The sequence below is a fragment of the Parus major genome, chromosome 1, assembly GCF_001522545.3.
Source record: "Parus major isolate Abel chromosome 1, Parus_major1.1, whole genome shotgun sequence".
Taxonomy (NCBI): domain Eukaryota; kingdom Metazoa; phylum Chordata; class Aves; order Passeriformes; family Paridae; genus Parus; species Parus major.
This window is the reverse complement of record NC_031768.1, coordinates 97,147,505-97,168,083: the sequence shown is the minus strand read 5'-3', so window position 1 is coordinate 97,168,083 and position 20,579 is coordinate 97,147,505. Positions and strand designations below refer to the sequence as shown.

Here is a 20,579-nt window from a genome sequence, read left to right as displayed (position 1 = left end):
AACCTTTATAGCCAGACTGATTTCATTGTGGCTGATAATCAACTTTCTCTTATGGCAAAGAAATATCAGTACTGTACAAAGACACTACATGAAACCATCTTTCTGGGGCATCTCTACTGATAAGCAGCAGTGCACTTGGACAGAAGATAATCCATGCCAATTTCACTGTGAAAAAGAATCTGCTATTCTCAGATGATAACTCCTATCACCTCTATAATAAAGGCCTGCTACTAACTCTATTACAAATCCCTTGTCTTCTGAAATATATAACAGTTCTCTAAGATAAAGCTTTGTGTAATAAACCAAATATCCAAGAGCAAGTGTGAAATTACCCACTCACTTTTCAGCAGGCAATTAAACAGGGCAATTGGAGCAGTTCTGTGCTATACATAAATGATGGGAAAATGTAGGCCAGTAGGAATCTGTACCCCTGATCAAACAGGGCTTTCAGTTTCTGTCTCCAATAGACAACCTGCACTCCACTGAGTGCTTTCCTGGCAAAACCAGTCTTGTTTCTGCTTCTTCCTTTTGGACCTTGCATGTCCAAGGGCAGAATGAGCAAAGTGACTGACCTGGCACTGCCCTGGGAGGTTGAAGCTGCTTCTGTCAGATTTTCACAGCAGCTGTGAACACCCTCATTAGTTCAACCACTTCTCTTAGAGGTCTCTGTATCAGTAGGATGTTATTTAGCAACCATCACACTTGCAAACAGCTTAATCTTTTTCCACCTGACCTAGTAAAATGCTTTGTGTGTACTTACATACATACATACATACATACATACACACACACATATATATATATATGTGTGTTTGTGTGTCTGTTCTATATTGTGGCCATATATTGTGTACCCACCAGCCACTCTCTCACACCCTCACCACCTCTATCCCCCAGGAGCTGGAGGAGATAATAGGAAGAGAAAAAATGAGAAAACTTTGTGGTTCAAGAAAAAGACAGTGTCATAATCTGTTTTATAATAACGATGAGCTGGTGTTTGAAACTGTACTGGAATGAAAAGGGAAATAACTAATGAGGAAATATTTATAGCTCAGCTCCACCATTTTAAACCCATTAACATCAGTGCTTCTTATGAACTTGCTTCTGATAAAACTTCATAACTTGCTTCTGATGAAAATAGAAGCAAAAGTAAAGTAGGATGCAGTTGTACCTGATGAACCAGTAGCATCTGACTCTTGTTAGTTACAGCCTTATTGTTAATCAAAAGTAAGGTAGGTTAACACATAAAAAACCTGAATTTATTGTACATGGCATTTTATAAACTGCTTCAAAAGGTGTCTGAAGACTTACTTTGGAATGAGACTTTTCCTAGATGTGAGTGTGATCTTAATTGAGTCTTCTCAATTAATTAGGCATGGGATTTTGCCTTCCATATCCACTGAAAAGATTATTTTATTCTTTTAAAGATTTAAATCACAAGTGCAGTCAATTTTGAAAAACTAACAATAATTTTTCCAGCTACATTTTTCTGTAAATAAATTCCTCTTGATGTAAATTATATTTACAGAATTCTTGTTTATTCTTATTCTCCTTCACTTACTGGTAATTTATTTTATAAATATAGGGTTAAGACAATAAATATGACATTGTTGATGAAAACAGCCTCAGCTTTTTTCAGAAAGAAGACTTGAAAAGCAGTGATTAAATACCTATTCTCTAAACTGCCAAAAAACAGGGAAAAAGAAAAAAAAAAAGGGGGGGTTTTCTAAGACCCTGCTATTCACCCAGTGTATTAAAGTCTAGGACTTGTCCAAAGCTTCAGATCCTTTAATCATGCTAGCTTAGTTTCAGTGGTGTATTTTTAGCATGTAGTTAGAATAATATAATTGCTACTTTATGCAGCTGCAAGAAAATGTAGCTGCTTAACTCCACTGTGCCAAACACAACATGTAGTCTTGCAAGGCTTGGAGCACCATCTGCTCTCATAAATTTGCTATAATAAGACTCCCTAGGCCAGAGTATTGGATGTCTGACCCTACTCTTGTCAGGGTGGTTAAATTCAAAGTAGCATTCAGCCAACTATCTTGTTCTCTTTTGGATGGATGAGTGTAAAGACATGTAGACTGTGCAGAGGTAAGATAGATGGAAAAGGCACTTCAGTAACACTAATGCAGGTACTAAAATAATATTATATCAGAATGAGGTAGTATCTGGACAAATAATTTTCCTGCAGTACCTCAATCATTTATCTTTATGTAGTATCTTCAACTGCTGCTGTGTGCAGCACCAATTTCTGCACTTTACAGCATGTATCAAACCTGGGAATTGTTGCTTTGAATTTCTTCATGTGCTTCTCTTAAAGCTCAGTGAAAGGAAGTCTGCCAAATAAAGTTTCTGTTTCAGCATAATTCTCAAATAATGTAATATTTCTGAAGATGGAAAGTCAGAATAGATAAATAGATCGATAGATAGATAGACAGGTAGATAGATAATAGATATTTTAGTGTAAAATATCCAACACTTTTTTAAAATCCAAAATACAGAACACTAGGTGTTTCTTAAAAGTTATAGTCTGTTTATTTTTGTGCAAAAGTGACTATTCATCTGTTAATTATTTGTTTTTCCACATTTAGGTTAATTCATTTCTAAGGTTTTACTCCACCAAACACTTCTTATTTTCTCTTTAATAAAATTTACAATTCTAATTCACTTGTCTCCCTGCTAAAAAAGCATCTGTCTCCTGCTGGATGAAAGAATATGTTGAAGGATGACTTCTGTTCATTCCTGACTGATACTATTGAACTCCAGTAGGCAAAACAAACAATTTAATCAACATTTATCTGGCTTGCACTGTGAGTATTACACTTTACTCTGCACAGCCAGGCTGTCAAGGATTCCATGCTTTTCCAAGAAATATATACATATAGTCTTGTTCCCAAAGCACAAGCAGACATTTAATACCTGAGCTGTTTTCACTCCACTTCCTCCAAACTCTTCCAACCCTTTTTCTTCTGGAGAAATATTAGTACCACCATCATTTGGAAGGGCTCAAACCTACTTGAACTTAGCAAGTTTTCTGTCAGCTCTTTGCTATCATTTTGCTGTTATGCCTAATTTTGTTCTGCCTGACTGTAGTGCCTGGGATAGTCATCCCTTGCTCCCTGCTCTCTGGACCAAGTGGGCTTTAGGATTGTGCTGCAGGGTTGGAGAAAACCAGAGTTCCCCAGTCCAGAGCCCAGGGAACAGCGTTCTCAACCCACTGGAGGTTTCTGATTCCAGAGCCCTGATTCAAAAATAAGGACAGTGTGGTCTTTCTAATTTCAAGTTTTAGTTTGACACCAACTGTGGTTGCTTTAGCAGGTTAACAGCTAAGAAGCCATAAGAGCTGCTGAGGAAGAGGACCTCTAACTTTCTTGAAGCTTTTAAGCTCTTCTTCTCTCTGCTAATTTAATGTGTTGAAGAAGTCCATAGCATCACATGGAAGCTGGTGCAGTGACAGCATTCATGGGATCTTGGGGTCTTCCTTGTGCATTTGTAGGACAACACTGGAACTGCCAACCTCTCATCCAGGACAAGCTTTCCTATGCAAATATTTTAGAAATTCTGCTGTGCTCACCTTGTGTACAGATTGTTTTCAATCATTTTTCAGTCTGTTTCAGAGCCTTATGGGCAACTATAAACAAAATTTGAGCACTGTGAAAAATACTCAGAAGATAATAAACCTCTGTTCCCACCAGTGTAGGACATGTGCCCTACAATTTTATACTAAGCAGAAATTCTCAGGCACTCAGTGATCACTCTGGAATATGATTTTGTAACACTATGCTTGGGTGAGAGTTAGTTTTGAGGGCTCAGCTGTTTGTTTCTATAGGGGCAGTGCTGTTCATCCACATGAGCAGTGATTTTAATACTGAAGGGAACTGAGACATTCCTCCTTTCGCACGCTGAATTCCTATTTTACAACATTATATAACTCTAATCCCTGTTTCAGCACTTCAGCAGGATGAAAGTGGCAGGTATTTGGCTCTTTTCCTGTCACATCAGCACAGTGTAATGGTGGAATTAGCAGGGTGAAGTGAGGATTTTCATCCCTTACTGCCTCTTATGACTGTCTCTGAAGCCAGTAATAGTCCTGTCTCCTGTGGGTGTTCAGGACTGGTGTTTAGGGGCCAAAAGTGTTCCTTTTTCTGGATAGTGAGCTGAATAAGCTGCAAGCACTTTGTTCTTGGATGAGGGAGGAAATCTTTGGTTTAGTGCTGAACTCAGTGCTCAGGAAATTTTATAAGTTGAATATGTAAGTTTTTGGCAGATGTGTTTCTACCAGATTTGGAGGAGGAATGAGGATTTGAGAGCATAGCTTTGAAACATTGCACTGAGAATTTCAAATGGATGCATTGTGGCAGCAGTGTTATCTAAACAGTCTTTCTAACTCTCTTTTACTTTTTACTGCATTTTCAATTTGGCTTGTGATGCACTACATGTTTTACATAGGGAAAAAATAACAAATTTACTCACTTGGCAGATTTGTCTCACAAAACTGTCTTGTCTGTAGTAAAAACTGAAGGGTTAAGTCACGTTCTAAAGACAGAAGCAGTAATAGTTTTAGATATATTCAGCCCATTTATCAGCAAACCCAGCAGACCCCTGAAAAAAAAAGGAGTGGTATACTAACCAAATGACAGAATCAGAGGTATATTCCACACTCCTATTAACAGTGACCATTAAAAGAAGCTTTAAGTCAGGTCTAAAGAGCACCTGGTCTCACAATAGGTTTCTGCCCTCCAGGAGTCTTTTACATTGAACCACTGGATAGAGTTTAGTAGATTTTTCTTCAAGTAAAGAAAAAAAATATAGTCAGGAACTAGGATTAAAATGTTAAAACTTTACCAGGCTTCTTATTTAAGGATTATCAAATTTTGAAATAAAAAAGTGGAGATATGAAGAAGTTTTGAAGGTAATTATTAACAAAATGGTGATATTTCTGTTCCAGTGAATATAGCTGCTGTGGCAAATTAGGATTGTTAATATATGACTCTAAGTTATTTTCTGAGAGAGAAAAACAGTTTCTTAATTAGAAAAAATGTTGAAGTCACTCAAAAACTTTTTATTGATTTTGACAGAGAAAAAACTGCTGTTTTGTTTTGTTAATCTTTTATTCAGTAAATGCAGTTTGTAGATGAGCAAGACCACACTGCAATTGAACTGTCAGATTTTAGTTCATGTATTAAGCAGTCTCTTCAAATGTGTGTTATAATCATGATATAGCAGGCTTATCATTATTATGTGCCTGAAACTGAGCAGATGTCCAATAAAATTGCCAGAAGTACCAGCAGTTCCCTAAGGTGGCCTTTTCTGCCAATAGGGAGAAATACACTCAATCCAGCCTTTCAACACAGTTCTGTGGGAAAAGACAACAGCCTTAAGGCCAGAAGCACAGGCATCTGAAGTGCTACCAGTGCCAGACTTGTTGCAGGTAACACTAAGCTTGCACGAAGCTGACTTCCCCTTGCTCTCTGAGTGCCATGCCATAATAATTCAGTGTGTAAGGCAAGGTCTCACACAAGCTTGCAGTACAGTTTCTAGGTGTGTTTAACCTCTCTTTGTGATTTTGGTTGCACTTCATTTATTGAAATGACAACCTTGATTGCTTTGCATCCGTCTTAAGGCATTCAGTAATTCAAGCAGAGTGATCAGGCAATGTGGATTGGGCAACATGGATATTCTGCCTGAGAGAAGTTCCTCCTTCACCCCTTTTCTCTGCTACTCTCCTTGCCAAACTCACAACCATTGTGCAAGCAGTGCCTTGAGTAAAAACAGCCTCAAATGTCCAGTGGGAGCTGCTGCAGCCTCTCAGCAGAAGGCAGCTCTTCACCACCCCTTCCACAGATGGAGACAGTCATGGGAGGGGACCTCATCCCCAAGATGCCCAGTGACTAAGTCAGGTGTCAGATCTGCACACACACTGGCACCAGCATGGTTTTACTGCAGCTCTAAGGCAAATCTCTTTCTGTGCTGCAGCTTCTTATCTGAAATAAAGGAATTATTTTTTTTAAAACACAGACTCTTTCCATCATTGGATTAAAATTAAAAAAGCTTTCTTTGCTACTACTGGCACTGCGTGGAAGACACATTGATGGTGTCAGATAGTACAGATACAGTGTGAAGACACATGGGATAGCAAAAAGAGTTGGCCTGCAGTCCAGTTCTTTCATTTTAATCACAGCAAATTATACACTATGGTGGCCAGATGGTTTGGTTCCACTTTATACAGCTGGTTGAAAAAAACCAGAATTAATTATCATAAAATTGAGAAGTTTTCAGCTACTTAAAAGTGTACTAAATAAAAACTGCCCATTAAGGACATTTTCTGCTACTTCTTCTAGTGGAATGGCGTGCACTGAAGTCATGTAAGCACACTCTGTATGTATGATTCTAATTTTTCTCCATAAAAGCCCTGACCGAGCTCCAAGTTAAAGCCTTGAGGCATTTGAAGGCATTGGTTTCATTTGTTGCACAGTTTCAGTGTCCTGAAATATCCCCAGTATGAGGGGATAGCTGCATTACAAGGTTCTTAGTAAGATGCCCTGACTGAGTGACCAAGACATGGCTTTCCTGGTATTGGTGCTTTGGAAATCTTCATCACTGATGTGTATTTGTTTTTATTGTCATGGAACTTCTCAGAGATCTGCTGCTGCTTTTTTCCAGACATGGGCTATGAAGAGAACAGATTTCCTGCACATCTGGAGGAGATCTTATGTTTATAGCTGGGGAACTGGCAGTGTCTGATTGTATTCACTCAGAATGCAGAGTTCTAGTTTCATGGGAAACCATGGTGACCCTGACTGGCATTGTCACAATTTTTCCAGTGAGTTTTTTATGGGAAGTGATTGGTTTCTCCTGTTTTTCCATGCAGACTGGTTCTGCTTTTGTCCCCATCCTCAGCTGCACTGGAATTGTGATTGAAGCAATGTCCAGGGCGCTGGTGGGGGGCTGCAGAGTGGCCTTGGTGAGGAGTGGTGGGGACTGCCCCATGCTGAGCACAGCCATTTCAGCTCATTCCACAGGACTGACCACAAGGTACAGCTGAACCCTGCAGCCACAGTGGAAAAGTCTGTGTGAGAAAGAGCAAAATGCAGCCTAGGCAGTGAGGAGTGAAGGGAGGGTGTGAAAAACAGCGCTGCAGACACCGAGGTCAGAGGAGGAGAAGATATTCCAGGTGTCCAAGCAGAGCTTCTCCCTGCAGGAGATCATCACACTGGAGCAGGTATCCACACTGCAGTCTGTGGAAAGGACCACACCTTGGCAGGTGAATGTGCCCTGAAGGAGCCATGGTCCATGAACAGCCCATGCTGGAGCAGGTTGATCCCTGAAGTGCTGTAGCCCATGGGAAGGAATCACCCTGCAGAAAAGAATGCAGAGGAAGGAAAGGCAAAGAAGAGCTTTTATGGACTTACCACAGCCCCCATTCCCTGCACTGCTTGGAAGGAGGGAGTAGAGGAGTCAGGAATGAGAGAGCAAAGTTGAGCATGCCAAAAAGAGGTACTGTGGGGAAGGTCTTTCTTTCTTTTTGTCTTTTTTAGGTTGGTACTCTGTTTTAATGGAGAATAAACTAAATTAATTTTCCCCAAATCAAGTCTTTTCCTCATGAGAGTAATTGGTAAGCAAGCTCCCTCTCTTTAATTTGACCCTTGAGCTTTTTCATCCCCTGTCCTGCTGAGGAGGTGGAATGAGAGCAGTTGGGTGGGCAGCTGGCAGCTGGCTTCAAACAACCCACCACAATCACAACAGAAATTGTTACACTTGAGGAGCCAGGCTGCTACTCAAGCTACTCAGCTTGATTATTTTTACCACTCCAAGTTGCATGTGCTTCGTTGCCTTGTTTTGCCTCTGTAGACAAATTGCCACCCAACAGTTTCTACAACTGTGCAGAGGTACAACGAATTCAGAAGACAGCACTACAGCACCGCTCAGAGAAGCTGCAGCTCACTCTGCTCCCATTAATAAGTTGCTTTCCTGCAGCTTCTGCAAACTGCTAATTTGATTTAGAATTAAAAGCCTTCAGATATCTTTAAGGTGGAAAGTAAAGATCAGATATTTGCATGAAAAGTTTGAATTGCTTCCCCATCAAGGACCCAGGAATATTTTATGGACACCTTTCCATATTTTCTCCTATGCTGACTTAAAAAAATGTTTACTACCTGTGTGTGCTTACTGGGAGCTTATGTTACTTGGAGATGCCAGTAGCTGCTTGTCCAAAGTGCATATTCACATTTTTGGAGGTTTTTAACAGAAAAAAAACTTCAGGCTTTTAAACTTTTCCAGGACCTGGTCTGAAGTATTAAGCAGCCTTTTACCCTTCTTCTTTTGAGTTTCCTTTCAGATCAAATAATATGAAAGTTGTAATAGTATTAGAGGACATATTTATCTATTGTCCTGGCCTTTTACTCCAGTACTGCAGACTTATTTTTAAATACTCCAAGGTCACCTTTAAGGCATAAGAGGACAAATCAACTGTTGTTATTTACCTGCTGATGATAGAGTTAATTTGCTCAGATAGGTCTTCAATACCCTCCTGAATTTAATTACTGTTCTCTCCTTTCTCTATTAGCTTTTGTTCAGTTGTTTCTTCTTCACAAAAATTTTTTACTCCTTTTATACACACACAATACCTTGTGAATTTAAATACTAATTATTTTTCTTTTTAAATAAGATTCCTCCTACACAATTGAAATCATGCTATGTCCAGGTAAAAGATCTTCTTTAAGGACTACTGAATAGGTGTTACAATGCTTTGTGGATGTTCTTACCAAGAAAAACAACATGATTTTATTTATATTCTTTAATTTATTAACAAAAGTATGTTTAATACTTCAAAGAGGTTTCTTAAATTATGTGAAGTAGACAAACAGGTCAAGCCCAATTCAGAAAACCTGAGCATGGCTTTACCTTTCAGTTATTGTTGCAAAATATTTTGGCAGTCGAAACTAGCAAAAGATTAATGAAGACAGAATGTATTTCACATAATTGTTTTTTTGTGGGTTTTTTGAGGGAGGAGTAAGTGCATTAATTTTTTTGCTAACAGCCTGGAAAATTGGTCTCAAACTCATTAATGCAAAAGCAAGGATTAATTTTGAGTCATTCTTCAGACTGAGAGGAATTGCTCTGTATATCTTATTCTTTATACCAATCATATCAACATGGTGATTTTTAAGAATAGTGATAGAAGGAAAACCAGTCTATTGAAGGGTCTTAGTCCATCTCCTGAGAGGAACCTCCTGCTCCTTGTGTGCCACAAGGAGGTCCCAGAGAGTGAGCAGCGTTCTCAGGGCCTGGAGAGCACCGCTGGAGATTGCTGACAATAAAGGCAAAGGGATGGGCTCTCCTTTGGTCACCAACAGCTGGATTATTGCAGAACACAGCCACAAACGAGTTCAGGGATGAGAACACAACTCAGGCTCAGGGCACAGGGTTAAATGAGAGCAAAAGGGGCGGATCTGAGGGTCGAGGTCCAACAGGAACAAAGGAAAGTGGTGCAGGGGAATGGCTAAAGGCCAAGGGGATAACAGGGGTGGAACAATGCAGCAAAACAGAGCCAATGGGGGCTAAGGGAAGGAAGAACTTTCTAGGAAGGGTACATGAATGGTAAATGGGGTCTGAACAAGGGTGACATCAATCCCCACACACTGTCAGAGCACCAGAACCCAAAAGGCACCAACATGTGGCTGCAAAAGCCCCTTGGGAGCCTTTTCTTACTCCATTCTAGAGGGGCATCTCTCCCCTTCTGCCTCCCCGCTCCAGGGCTGAGGTATGACCACCCTGCTGGCACACCCCTGGCCTCCACACCAGCCTGGTTTCACAAACAGAATATTAAACTCCCACTTATTAAGCTAAAGAGCACTTTTCATTAAATTAAACCTTCAGACAGCTTTGGAACCCCAATCTGTTTTTTTCTCCTTTGTTTCTTTTCAAATTGTGATTACAAGCCTGAGTCAAATTTTTCAGAGCTTAGAGTTCAAGTGATTTACTCTTAATAGTGAATGCTGATATTATGACCTGTTCCATGATGATGAAAACACTTTGAAAATGCAAAAAAGAGGTCTGCAATAGATCAGCAAAAATGTCTGGAAACAATGGTCTTCGCTTTCTAAACTCTAGCAGATTTCCTTGCCATTATTTTAATTGCATGTGCTGAGTAAGCACGTGCATTCTTCCTCTAAATACACTGGAGTTGTGCCTTCTTACTCATAGAGTGCAGCTTCTCACTCTAAGTTCTCTAATGTGTATTTTTATCAGTTTTTCAGACTAAAACACAAAGCAGTACTCTTTGTCAATACACAGTTTAAAAACACTTGAATAAATGTTGTGCCTGCTGGTATTTTTTCATATCTTAAAAGTTTGTCAAGAATTACAGCAGCCAAGAGCTACCTTGAGATTGCTGTGGCAGCGTGAGACAGCTTTAGAGCACAATCAGAGCTGCATAACACAGTGGTGATGAAATTCCTCTTGAGAAATATAAACTATAAAATGTAGAAAGACCTTCATGCATCTTTCTTTTAAATTAAATTCCATGCTGGTTTTATTTTTGTGCATTGCCTCACAGGACATAATATCAAATGCTGAAAATAAGATAAATAGATATTATTTTCCTTTTTGTTTTCTTTGTCCTATCCCATTATTATACCTTTCTCTCAACTTCTCAGGATCCTTCTGACAGAAAAATACAGGAGTAACAAAAGTTACCAGGTTTTTTCAGTCTGAACGCACTAACGTAAGAAACTGGCTTTGGGGCTGGCCAAAGGTTCTGGATGTGGTACAAAGTAAGGTACTGGAATCACACAAGTTCATTCTACATCAGTTGCTGCTGCCCAGGCATGAACCATGGATGGACCTTACAGGCCACTCTTTGCATGTCCTCTGTTAGGGATTATTAACCATAGTGAGTTACTTATTAGCTTGGTAGCTTTTAATTCTCTACATGCTGATGAATGTTTACAGGAGTTCTCAGTAGTTCTCATTGGAAATATATTCTGAAGGGATTTTCAGGTTGCCTATATTCAGGATATAAAATGAAACAGTCTGTTTAGATTTAAAAGATCTCATACTGTTTAAAAATGAAAGAGGAAAATTCTATCCATCGCCATATCCACAAAACAGACTATGCTTGCAAACTGCAGCAAAGCTGCCAACTGCAAACATAGATTTTCAAGGAAAATTTAGTACTCTGAGGGGAAAGATGGCAAAATTACTGAAATCCCTTCACAGGGTAAATTACATAAAATTATATTTAATTTTTAAGTATTTCTTGCTATTTAACAAAAGAAGCAAAATGTGGCTGGTTCTGGGCTTCCAGAGCTAGTAGCCATTAAGCTCTAATAGCTCAGCTATTAAGCAGAAATGCACACAGATAGCACAGATATCCATCTTTGGATTTTTCATGGGGAGACATCCCCTGCTGCACTGGGCTCGAGCATGCTCGTGTCTCCCACTGAGTCCCTCTGGTTCATGATGCTTTGTGTGCCATGAATTCCTCTGCCTGTTCACATTGCACTAATCTTCCCACTTAGATAATCCCAGACTCTATGCCAGGGAGGGACTGACAGATTACATGCAATTATTTCTATCAAATTAAATTGTGACTTACTAAATGTCAGAATTTTTTTTGAGGTGGTGTAAGCATGTTATAGATGTTCTTCAAATTGAGTTTATGAAATCGCTTACCAAATATTATTTAAATTGTTTCATTAATTCCTTTTGGTGAATTTTATTATATTTACTATCCTTCTGAAGAAGAAATAAGTTTTATTTGTCCTATCTCTTTTTCCTACTTAGGTAGAGGAAAGGGGATGGTTGGTTTTTTTTGTGTTGTTGTTGCTGTTGTTGTTTTTTATATAGAGTAGTGTGTGTTGTGTAAGAGTCCCAGAAAGATTATGGTGTCACCTTAATACTTTATAAAGGGCTTTAGTAGCATTAGAATATTACTTAAGTAACCTTAACAACAATTCAGAACCCACTTACAAAACTAATTTTAAAAGGCATCTAATGAAGTTTGAGAACCACAAGAAATTGTTATTAGTTATAAAAAGAGAAGAGGAAGAATTAAAGCTTAATTTCCATCTAGTCATCTCCTCAGTGTAGGCTATCACAACAATTTGTTCTCTTATTTGTTGATATCAGTAGAACCTTGTCCCTTTATGCTTCATGACTTGGTAGCAGACAGATTTCTGCATAAATATTTTTGTCATGTAAGAAAACAGATATGGGACCTAAAACAATAACAAGGCACTAATTTACAGGTTAATTATTGTGTATTCAGAGTTGCATATTTTCACAAGCAAGCACACTGAGAAGGTTACAAACAAATTAAATCATAAAATGTCCTAATAAAGAAGCATTAAAACTGTGTGAAAAAATTATAGGAAGATGGCAATAGAAACTGTAGAGAAAATATAATTTACTTGAATGCTTTTATAAGAAATATGTAATTTACAAATAAACCATGTTTGCCTGCATTGTACCCAGACATACATCTAAGACAGGACCTTCAGAGCACCGTATTTTTTCCAAAATGATTGATCTTCAGTCAGTCAGTCTGACCACCAGTTGGATAAAGGTAAGCCAGTTAAATGCTCTCTGGGTCATGTCTGGTATAAAAATAGCCACACTGCACTAGACAGGTCTAAGATACTCAGGTTCACTCTCCTGTCTCCACTCTGCTGTCTGGTAAAATCCAGGAGCACATGCCTAGGGAACAGGCACCCCTGTCACCCTCTCTGCCTCCAGCAGCTTATGGCTGCTCATTCAAAGAGCTTCAACAGATGGGTTCAATGGGCTTTTCCTCCCCAAAATTATCTGGGTTTTAAACTCATATTTACTTTTAGCCTCCATACCACCTTGTGCTAATCAGTTCCATATTATAATTGCACAAACATTCCTCTTTCATCCTCAAATTATTTTACAGGAATGTTTTAAAGAATTCCAGAAAGGCTGCCTTGAGGTTAAAGGAAAATGACTTTTCATTTCAGTGACCTGTGGTTTTTATGTCTACAGATAAGAGCATTGCCTGTCACTGTAGTAAATGGATCAGATAAAACTTTTAAATGGTGCTGTCTTCCTACATCTTTAAGTCCAAATGTTCTATTCCTGTGGCTTGCAGAGACAGGTGGTGCTTATAACAATGAGAGAGACTCAGTGTGAACTTTGCTTTGGGGAAAAGCTGGGCTCAGAGTTTAGTCTCTTGAAGCTTCTCCCTATAACAGATGTGGATTCCTCTGTCCTGATATTGTTGTTCTCACTGGCTGCAGTTAAGCAGTTTAATTAATTTTCAAATGTTTCATTAAACTTTTCCCTATATTTTATAGCATCATGCATAGAAAGCTTGAAATTTCCTAGATACAGTCTATCACACCCTTAAGGATTTTTATTTAAGTGCCATCTGGAACAGGGCTGGGTGACCTGGGTGGCTCTTTACAATCATATTCAGAGTCAAATAAGCACATGCCTCTTTGACAGAGACACTGCTCAGGCAGTAGGTTTCTGTGTGTATAACTGCTGATGCTGGATTTGAGTCATTGGACCTAAATTTTGTTTATTACTGTTATGGATAAGTTCAGGGTTTTTTTTCCAGGCCTCACATTTATGGCAAAATTTAATACATAATTTTTTCATCATGTTCTTGAAGCACCTTGCATTTGCAAAGTCCTGACAGTCCCTCTAATAGGTGTTGTTTTTCTTTTCCATCTGCCTTTCCTCTCTTTTGTATTACATTGCTTGCAGACCTCCAATGAGAGTTCTCTGCTTCTACTTTCTTCCTCATTCTACTTCTGGACTTTGTTGGAGGGTAATACCCATGAAAAAATGTACTCCCCAGCTAAAATGGATGTGGACATGCAATAAGTCTGAGAAAAATGTGCTTTAAATAGAGATGTAACTTTTCCTCAGAGTGAAAGTGAGGCTATTAAATGGCTAAAAAGAACAGTGTTGCCAACATAGCCCTTCTAATCTGTGTGCATTTCATCACTGTAATCCCTCAGTAAAGCTATTCTAGCAGGAGCATGGCCAAGAACTCCTTGAAAAGCAGCTTCTTCTCCTACTTGCACCTAATTCTAGCTTCCATGTTTCCATTTTAGTCTTGTTTATTGCACTGCTTCTTCAAGTCTTCTCATGTTTTCTCTTAATTCTTTTTAAATAATGACCTTTGCTAATAAGCATGTCATGTCATGCTTGTTCATACACTTATTTTTTCAAATGCTCCACCTTAAAATTTGATGGGTTTTTTTCAGATTCATCAAATAGATAATTTAGAATAGCTTTATGATTATCTTGAAGAGTTATTTAAATAAAATGTAGATTTTTCTGACATTTTAATCTTGTCTTCCAGAAGGACAATAACAACAGAGTTCAGAGAGTCTTCCATGCCATATGAAAGAAATATGCACATTTTCAAGGACTGAGATGGCTTAGTTTTTAATATTCCCATTTGTGCTGTTGCTTTTTTTCAGAAGGTTTGAAAATGCAAATGTACAAAACCAATTGCAGGCCTCTTTATTTACTAAAAAAATATTGTCTACGGCTTCTGAAACCTGTGGTTCAAACCTTTGATTTTTTTTTCTTTGAGCACTGCTGTTATTTCAGGAGGGCAGGAGGGATGGGGATAGTGGAATTCTGAGGAACATTTTAGTTTTTTAAAACTTCCTCTTTTCATTGAACAAGAAATCTGGTAGATATACACTTGGAAATTCTGTTGTTGGCATTTCCAATTCCTAACTATTGAAAATTTAAATTTCATGAAGAACAATAAAAGACTGAAGATTGCCATTTTAAGCTGCCTTTCTTTTGCTTGCTGTTCTTTGTTATTAAAAATATGGCATTCTTTGCCTGCTAGGATATTTTGAAGAGACATATTTTCAAATACCACTTCACATGTTTCAGATTTGGTTTTATTCATTATTTCACGAAGAAAATCCCTGCTGCTTCTCAATATTGAAGGTCTTGATCTTGTAACTAACAGGATGTTAGTGGGCAGCTATTTTTGCTCTGGGGAAACTGTTCAAAGTGATGCAAGAAATGGGTAGAGATCAGGGAAAAATCACCTTTTAATGATAACTACGGTATGTATCTCTGTTGAAGTCCTCCAGGCATCCATGTGAACTTTTTTGCCCCTTCTCTCCCTCCTCAGCAGCATTGCCCTACCTGGCTGCAGACCCTGGTTTATGCAATGCAGGTACAAATATGTGCTGAAAGTCTGTTCCAGCAGCAGCCCAGCTTGTTGTATTTTCACACTGAGGGCTTGTACCTGTTTCTGAAAAATACCTTGCAATTCTGATCTTACATGATTAGCAGGTCACAGCTCTTTACTTACCCAAAAATACTGGAGGACCACATGAACTTGAGTGCTGTGGCCCTAAACCTTATGAACTGGGGCAGCTTGCCCAGCTGGCCCTGCCACCAGTGCACACCCCATGGATGCACCACCACAGTGCCCATCACTTCTGGCAGCTGAAAACCAGGGCTCATGACGTGTCCAACAGTAGCATGCAGTTCCTTTGCCGTCTTGAGACTGAATTTGCCTTTGACTGCTGGCTGTTGACACTGCTTGTGCAGCTGGGCACTCAGGAGCCTTGGCCCAGAAGAAAATTCATGCCATGCAGATGCACAACACTGCAGGGCAAAGGGACTGCACCCTGCTCTGCAGAGCAAAGCTGCTGGAGCTGTGCTCACCTCCCTCTGGGAGACATCACTGCAGTGCCACTGCTGGGACCCACCTTTGCAGTAGCCTTAGGTGTAACAGCTGTATTTTTACATCCTGCCAGTTTAGTCTCTAACTACTGTGTGCCATAGTGTCTGCTGGAGGGCTTAAATGCTGGGAAACTGTGCACTGCTGTGTACTGCAATACAGCACAGACATCATGACACTACAAATTTCCACTAACAACTTGAAACACAGAAGCAGGAGTCCTGCACCACTCATACTGCTGTCCACCCTTTTCCACCCTCACTTTATCTGTTCTCCTGTAGAACACAGTATTGTGTCACCAGGCAATGCAAAAATGTAAGCAATGTTTTCTAAAGCTAAATATATTTATTGGTATTCAGTCTTATTGCAAGCTTTTGCCTGGATGTGTTTTTACACTTGTTCCCAAGTGCAACTGCAAACACTTCTGCTGGCCTAAGGGATAGGATAGGATGGAAAGAGCAATGGCAGTGGGGAAGCAATTTTCAGGACAACATTGTCTTACAGGACACTCAGATGCTTGTACAACTGCTGTCTAAACACAAGTTTTTTGTGGTTAGTGTATGGCCACTTTCAGTTTTTTCAGGTTATCCAAGTCAAACTGTGTTGCAGTTTTGACCTGTAAGGTAAGATTTGGATTACCACATATATATATAAATAACAAAAATGAAAAGTCATTTACTCCAAGGCAACTGCACAAAATGTGTCCAAGTATTAAAACAGTTCTAAGTTTTAGCTAAAACTTTATAAATTATTAATATTAAGGTTTAGAAACTACCCTCAAAGTTCCTGCATGTTGCTTTTTCAATATTCACCCAGTTTAAATACCTTTAGCACCACAGATGCAAGTGCAAGATGAGAACCGGTATAATCAGTTCATCTGAGGCTCTGCAGACTGACTGTGCACAAAGACTGTAATTAGCCATGTAAAGCCATGAGGGACTAAAACTGGGTGCCAGTAATCTTGCTAGGGTGCTATATTTACTGAGTCTATCTTGGTAGTGATCTGTAAGAGGTTTAAAGTTGCTCTCAAAGGCAGAGTTGGTGTTTGAATGATCATTGTTGGGAAGCAAGAATCAACATTTGGATGAATAAATACTGAAAAAGGTTACCTGGTATGATTGATGCAATGGGTGCTGCTGGATCAGCAGATGACATTAATGCTATGGAAATTCACCACTGGTACACAAAGTTTATGAAGGAGTGCCCATCCGGACAGCTTTGCCTGCATGAATTTAAACATGTCCTGGATCTACACGGACTCACTCCTGAAGCTAACAACTATGTTGAACAAGTATTTCACACATTTGACATGAATAAGGTAAGAATTCATTCGGCTTTCTTATGGCTGTATCATTTAGTGCACATGTCTCAGAGAGCTGCAAGCTCCCTACTCAGAGGTAATGGAAGTGATTCAATAGCAAACTCTGAGCAGATAAACAGGAGTGGCTGGCAAACAGTGTTGAATGCTCTGTTCCCAGTACATTTTGCCAATTTGAAAGTTTCATACAGTCACTCTAATACATGCTGATGGCTTCTCATCTATGAAAACCAGACTTTTATTATTATTTTCAGTGTGTACTAATAATTGAAATTTTTATTTATATAGCTGCTTGAAAAATCTTCGTAAGGCAGTGAGTGTTCAGCTGGATCTATAGGTATTAATACTTTCAGATTATGCAACATAGGAACAATAAGATTCCTTCTGTCACGGGATTCATTCTGAACACCTTCTGTGGCCTAATTCGGTAGAAGTCAATCCCCCTTTTCCAAAGGCACACCTGTTTGGTTCTGATCCATCATCCCAATTTTATTGCTTAACATCCTTGCTCCTCCTAAAGACACATCCAGAGGCTGTTGGATGCATTGCTTCTGTTGATTTTGTTATTATCTTATGTTATCCCAATGCAGTGTTCATACAGGCTCCTTCAGCCACAAGACTCATCCAAATTTATTTTCCACTTAAGCCAAGGTAACACTTTCTACCAAATGTGGCAAAAGGTGTGAGGAGTCATCTGTAATTCCTAAAAAAGTCACAGAAATTAGGCTTAGGCTGAATTGTCAATAGTACGAACTCAGATATCGCCTAATAGAACAGATGGGCCCATCTTGGAATTAAAAAAATGTTTGAAAAAGACAATAAAGCATTAGTGCTCTCTAGATGCATTATTTATCTCAATGAGTTCAGAGATGTAATGAAAAATTTGTTACTGCATTGCACAAATTAACAGCAGTTTAAAACTGGTCCAAATAGCCATAACTGCTCCCGACATTTTCCTTTTCTAGAAACTGCCTTTCTGTTCTTCTTTATGGCATTAATTATACTTGTTTCAGAAAATGCTGAGAGTATAAGATACCTTGTGTGCTTTTACATGCAACAGTACCTCTATTACAAAGTTTTCTTGTGTTTCCATACACATCTCCACTCCCAATTCAGCTTTCTTTTTCTGGAATTTTTTAATTCTTTCTTCCATAACCCTCAAGGACTCTTCCTATAAAATCAGTCTCCTTGTATGCTCTTTTCTTCCCACTGCTAATTACCAGGTGGTTAAACATACTGAAATTTGATTAAGTAGTATCACCTAACTCAATAAATGTATTAATTACAGATGATGAGCAAACTTCCAGTCTACAAACGTGAAACCTGACTGGCATAAATTGTTAATTTCCAGTGTTCTTTTCAATTAAAAATTTGCATTAAGTTCCCCAGAAAAGCATTATGTTCCCCAGGAAAGCTTTATGAATGCAAACCTTCCTGGACAGTGCACCCGGACAGTGTCCGAGCTCACCTAAGAGCTTTTCCAGTTTAGCACTAATGTGTACTGCAAAAAGCTCTTGACACCTCAGTGCTCTTGAAAAGTGTAGGGTGTTGGGGTTTTTGGCTTCTTATTTTATGGGAGAATGTATTTTGGTTTGTTGGTATTTTAATCGCCTTTCTCCCACTACAAGTAGCTTATCACCCATGGAGTAGTTTGCTCAAGTTATCAGAGGAATATTAAGATGTATGCCTTAAACTTGTCAAGTTATATACATATCAGTTTGAGTCTTATTGCCAATCAGTTTCTCATCCCTTTCTCTGATATCCCCTGAACTTTTTAATCAATTGGTATATTTCCACCAAGTTTCAAAGAGTAGGCATTTCAGTTAATCAGTTCCTAATATTTTCATAAAATTTGGCAGCTAGGTAGCATGGACACACCCAGAATGAATGTCCCATTCATGCAGAATTAAGGTTTTATTCATTGCTTAAGGCAACAGTTGGCTGAGAAAATTATCAGGAACTTCTTTCCTTTTGCCTAGACAAAATACAGGATGGAACTGGGGTACCATAATTTGGTGTTTTAGGGGACAAAAGACAGTTTGTATGGGTCTAGGCTTTTGTTTTGCAGTTCCCAGAAGGGCTTGTTTAATTAATGTTCCATGTTAGACAGGAAAAGATGCTTCAGTTTTTTATCAGTTTGGAAGTCTTCCCCCCATTTTGATGAAATTTAACAATGATTTCACTTTTAGGGCTTCATAAAATCCACTACTTACGCTAAGCTTAAAACCTCATTATTTAATAATGTGCTCCCACTAAATATCTGATATCCATTTCCTGGTCTGCAAGATGCTGTAACAATCCTCCACTAGCTACTACTAATCTGAGGCATAGATTTTGTTGTGCACTTTCTTAATTGAGCTGTTGCTCAGCTGCAGCAATAGGACCAGACAAAGTTATTTAGAAGGCAGAACAGGAATGGCACATTTACAATTGTCAATTACCTAAGATTGTATAGTCTATATCCATTTGGAGGTGGAAATAAGATGAAGAATGGGGTTTCCGCTCCCAGAAAAGCAGCTGCCCAATCTATTTGTATAATTTAGTAGCTGGAAAGGCTTAAACACTTACAGAAATGCATCAAGTGAACCAGAATATTTCATCTGAATGTTTTATTTTTTCCCTTTAAATACTAATAAAAAAATCTATTTTTGATTAAATGGCAACAGTATAGCTACATTATACAGATACAACACATAGCATCTAGATAAGCTGTAGATCAGTTTTATTCTTCTCCTGCCTTGAATAAAGTCTTGTGCAAGCCTCATTGAAAACCCTGTGGCCAGCGGGAACCAGGACCTCTCCAACAACGTGCCAGGATTTGATAAGTTTCCTCTTTGGCATTTACACTGCCTCTGTTTAGTTAAACATGATGTGTATATTTCTCTGTTGTATTTTATCTTTCCTGTGAAGTCATTCTGTGTGGCTTCAGGCTGGCTGAGGGGTCTGATTTCCGAAACAAGCAGAAGGAAACGTGGCCATAGCAGCTTGCCAAGAGAAATGCATTTGGGAGTTTTATGGCTTGGCATGGCTTTCTCAATAACAGTATCCTCATAGTATTCTTGGTCATTCCAGCTGCACCAACACTTCTAACAAGAGCATGGCTCAGGCAGAGTACAATGGAAAAGCATTTGTCTTCTGGTCTTAATGCAGAAAGCCAGCTCAAGACTCCTCTCCTTGCTTAGCTGAGACAAAGGATCTTACTTCAAGATGACTCAGCTCTTTCCAAGTTAGATGAACAAGTCTCTCTACCCTGCCCTGTACATCAAGGGAAAAACAACTTACCCGAGTCAGTGGAAACTAACTCTTTCTTAACAGAAGACATTTTTTAAAATCAGTTTATGAAAAAAATCCTACACATAAATCAAGATTCTGAAGTGGCATAACATGTACAGATGCAAAAAGCCATAATGCCGTTTTATTTTGACATTGAAAACTGAAACATTAATTTTCTTTTGCTTTCTTCACTATTGGTGATGTAAAAACGCTCGCTCGCGGTGAGAGACTTCTCCAGGGTCAGCTGTTCAAGTATAAACAATTTATTATAAGGGTAAAAGGAGGGGAGACCCGTGT

The 20,579-nt window shown here is 38.9% G+C and overlaps 1 protein-coding gene and 1 long non-coding RNA gene across 2 annotated transcripts in view; both read left to right on the top strand.

The window, feature by feature from the left end:
* Window positions 1-6,137: 6,137 nt before the first annotated feature.
* Window positions 6,138-14,778, top strand: LOC107200008. Its single transcript, XR_001519442.2, has 2 exons — window positions 6,138-12,568; window positions 14,336-14,778. It is a non-coding gene; the product is annotated as an uncharacterized LOC107200008 (long non-coding RNA).
* Window positions 14,779-16,679: 1,901 nt separating this feature from the next.
* Window positions 16,680-20,579, top strand: part of GUCA1C (guanylate cyclase activator 1C) — a 37,375-nt gene continuing 33,475 nt past the window's right edge. Inside the window, exon 1 of the mRNA XM_015617981.3 lies at window positions 16,680-17,009. Coding sequence (XP_015473467.1) covers window positions 16,806-17,009 — 204 coding nt within the window. The 5' untranslated portion in view covers window positions 16,680-16,805. The remainder of the gene's footprint in view (window positions 17,010-20,579) is intronic.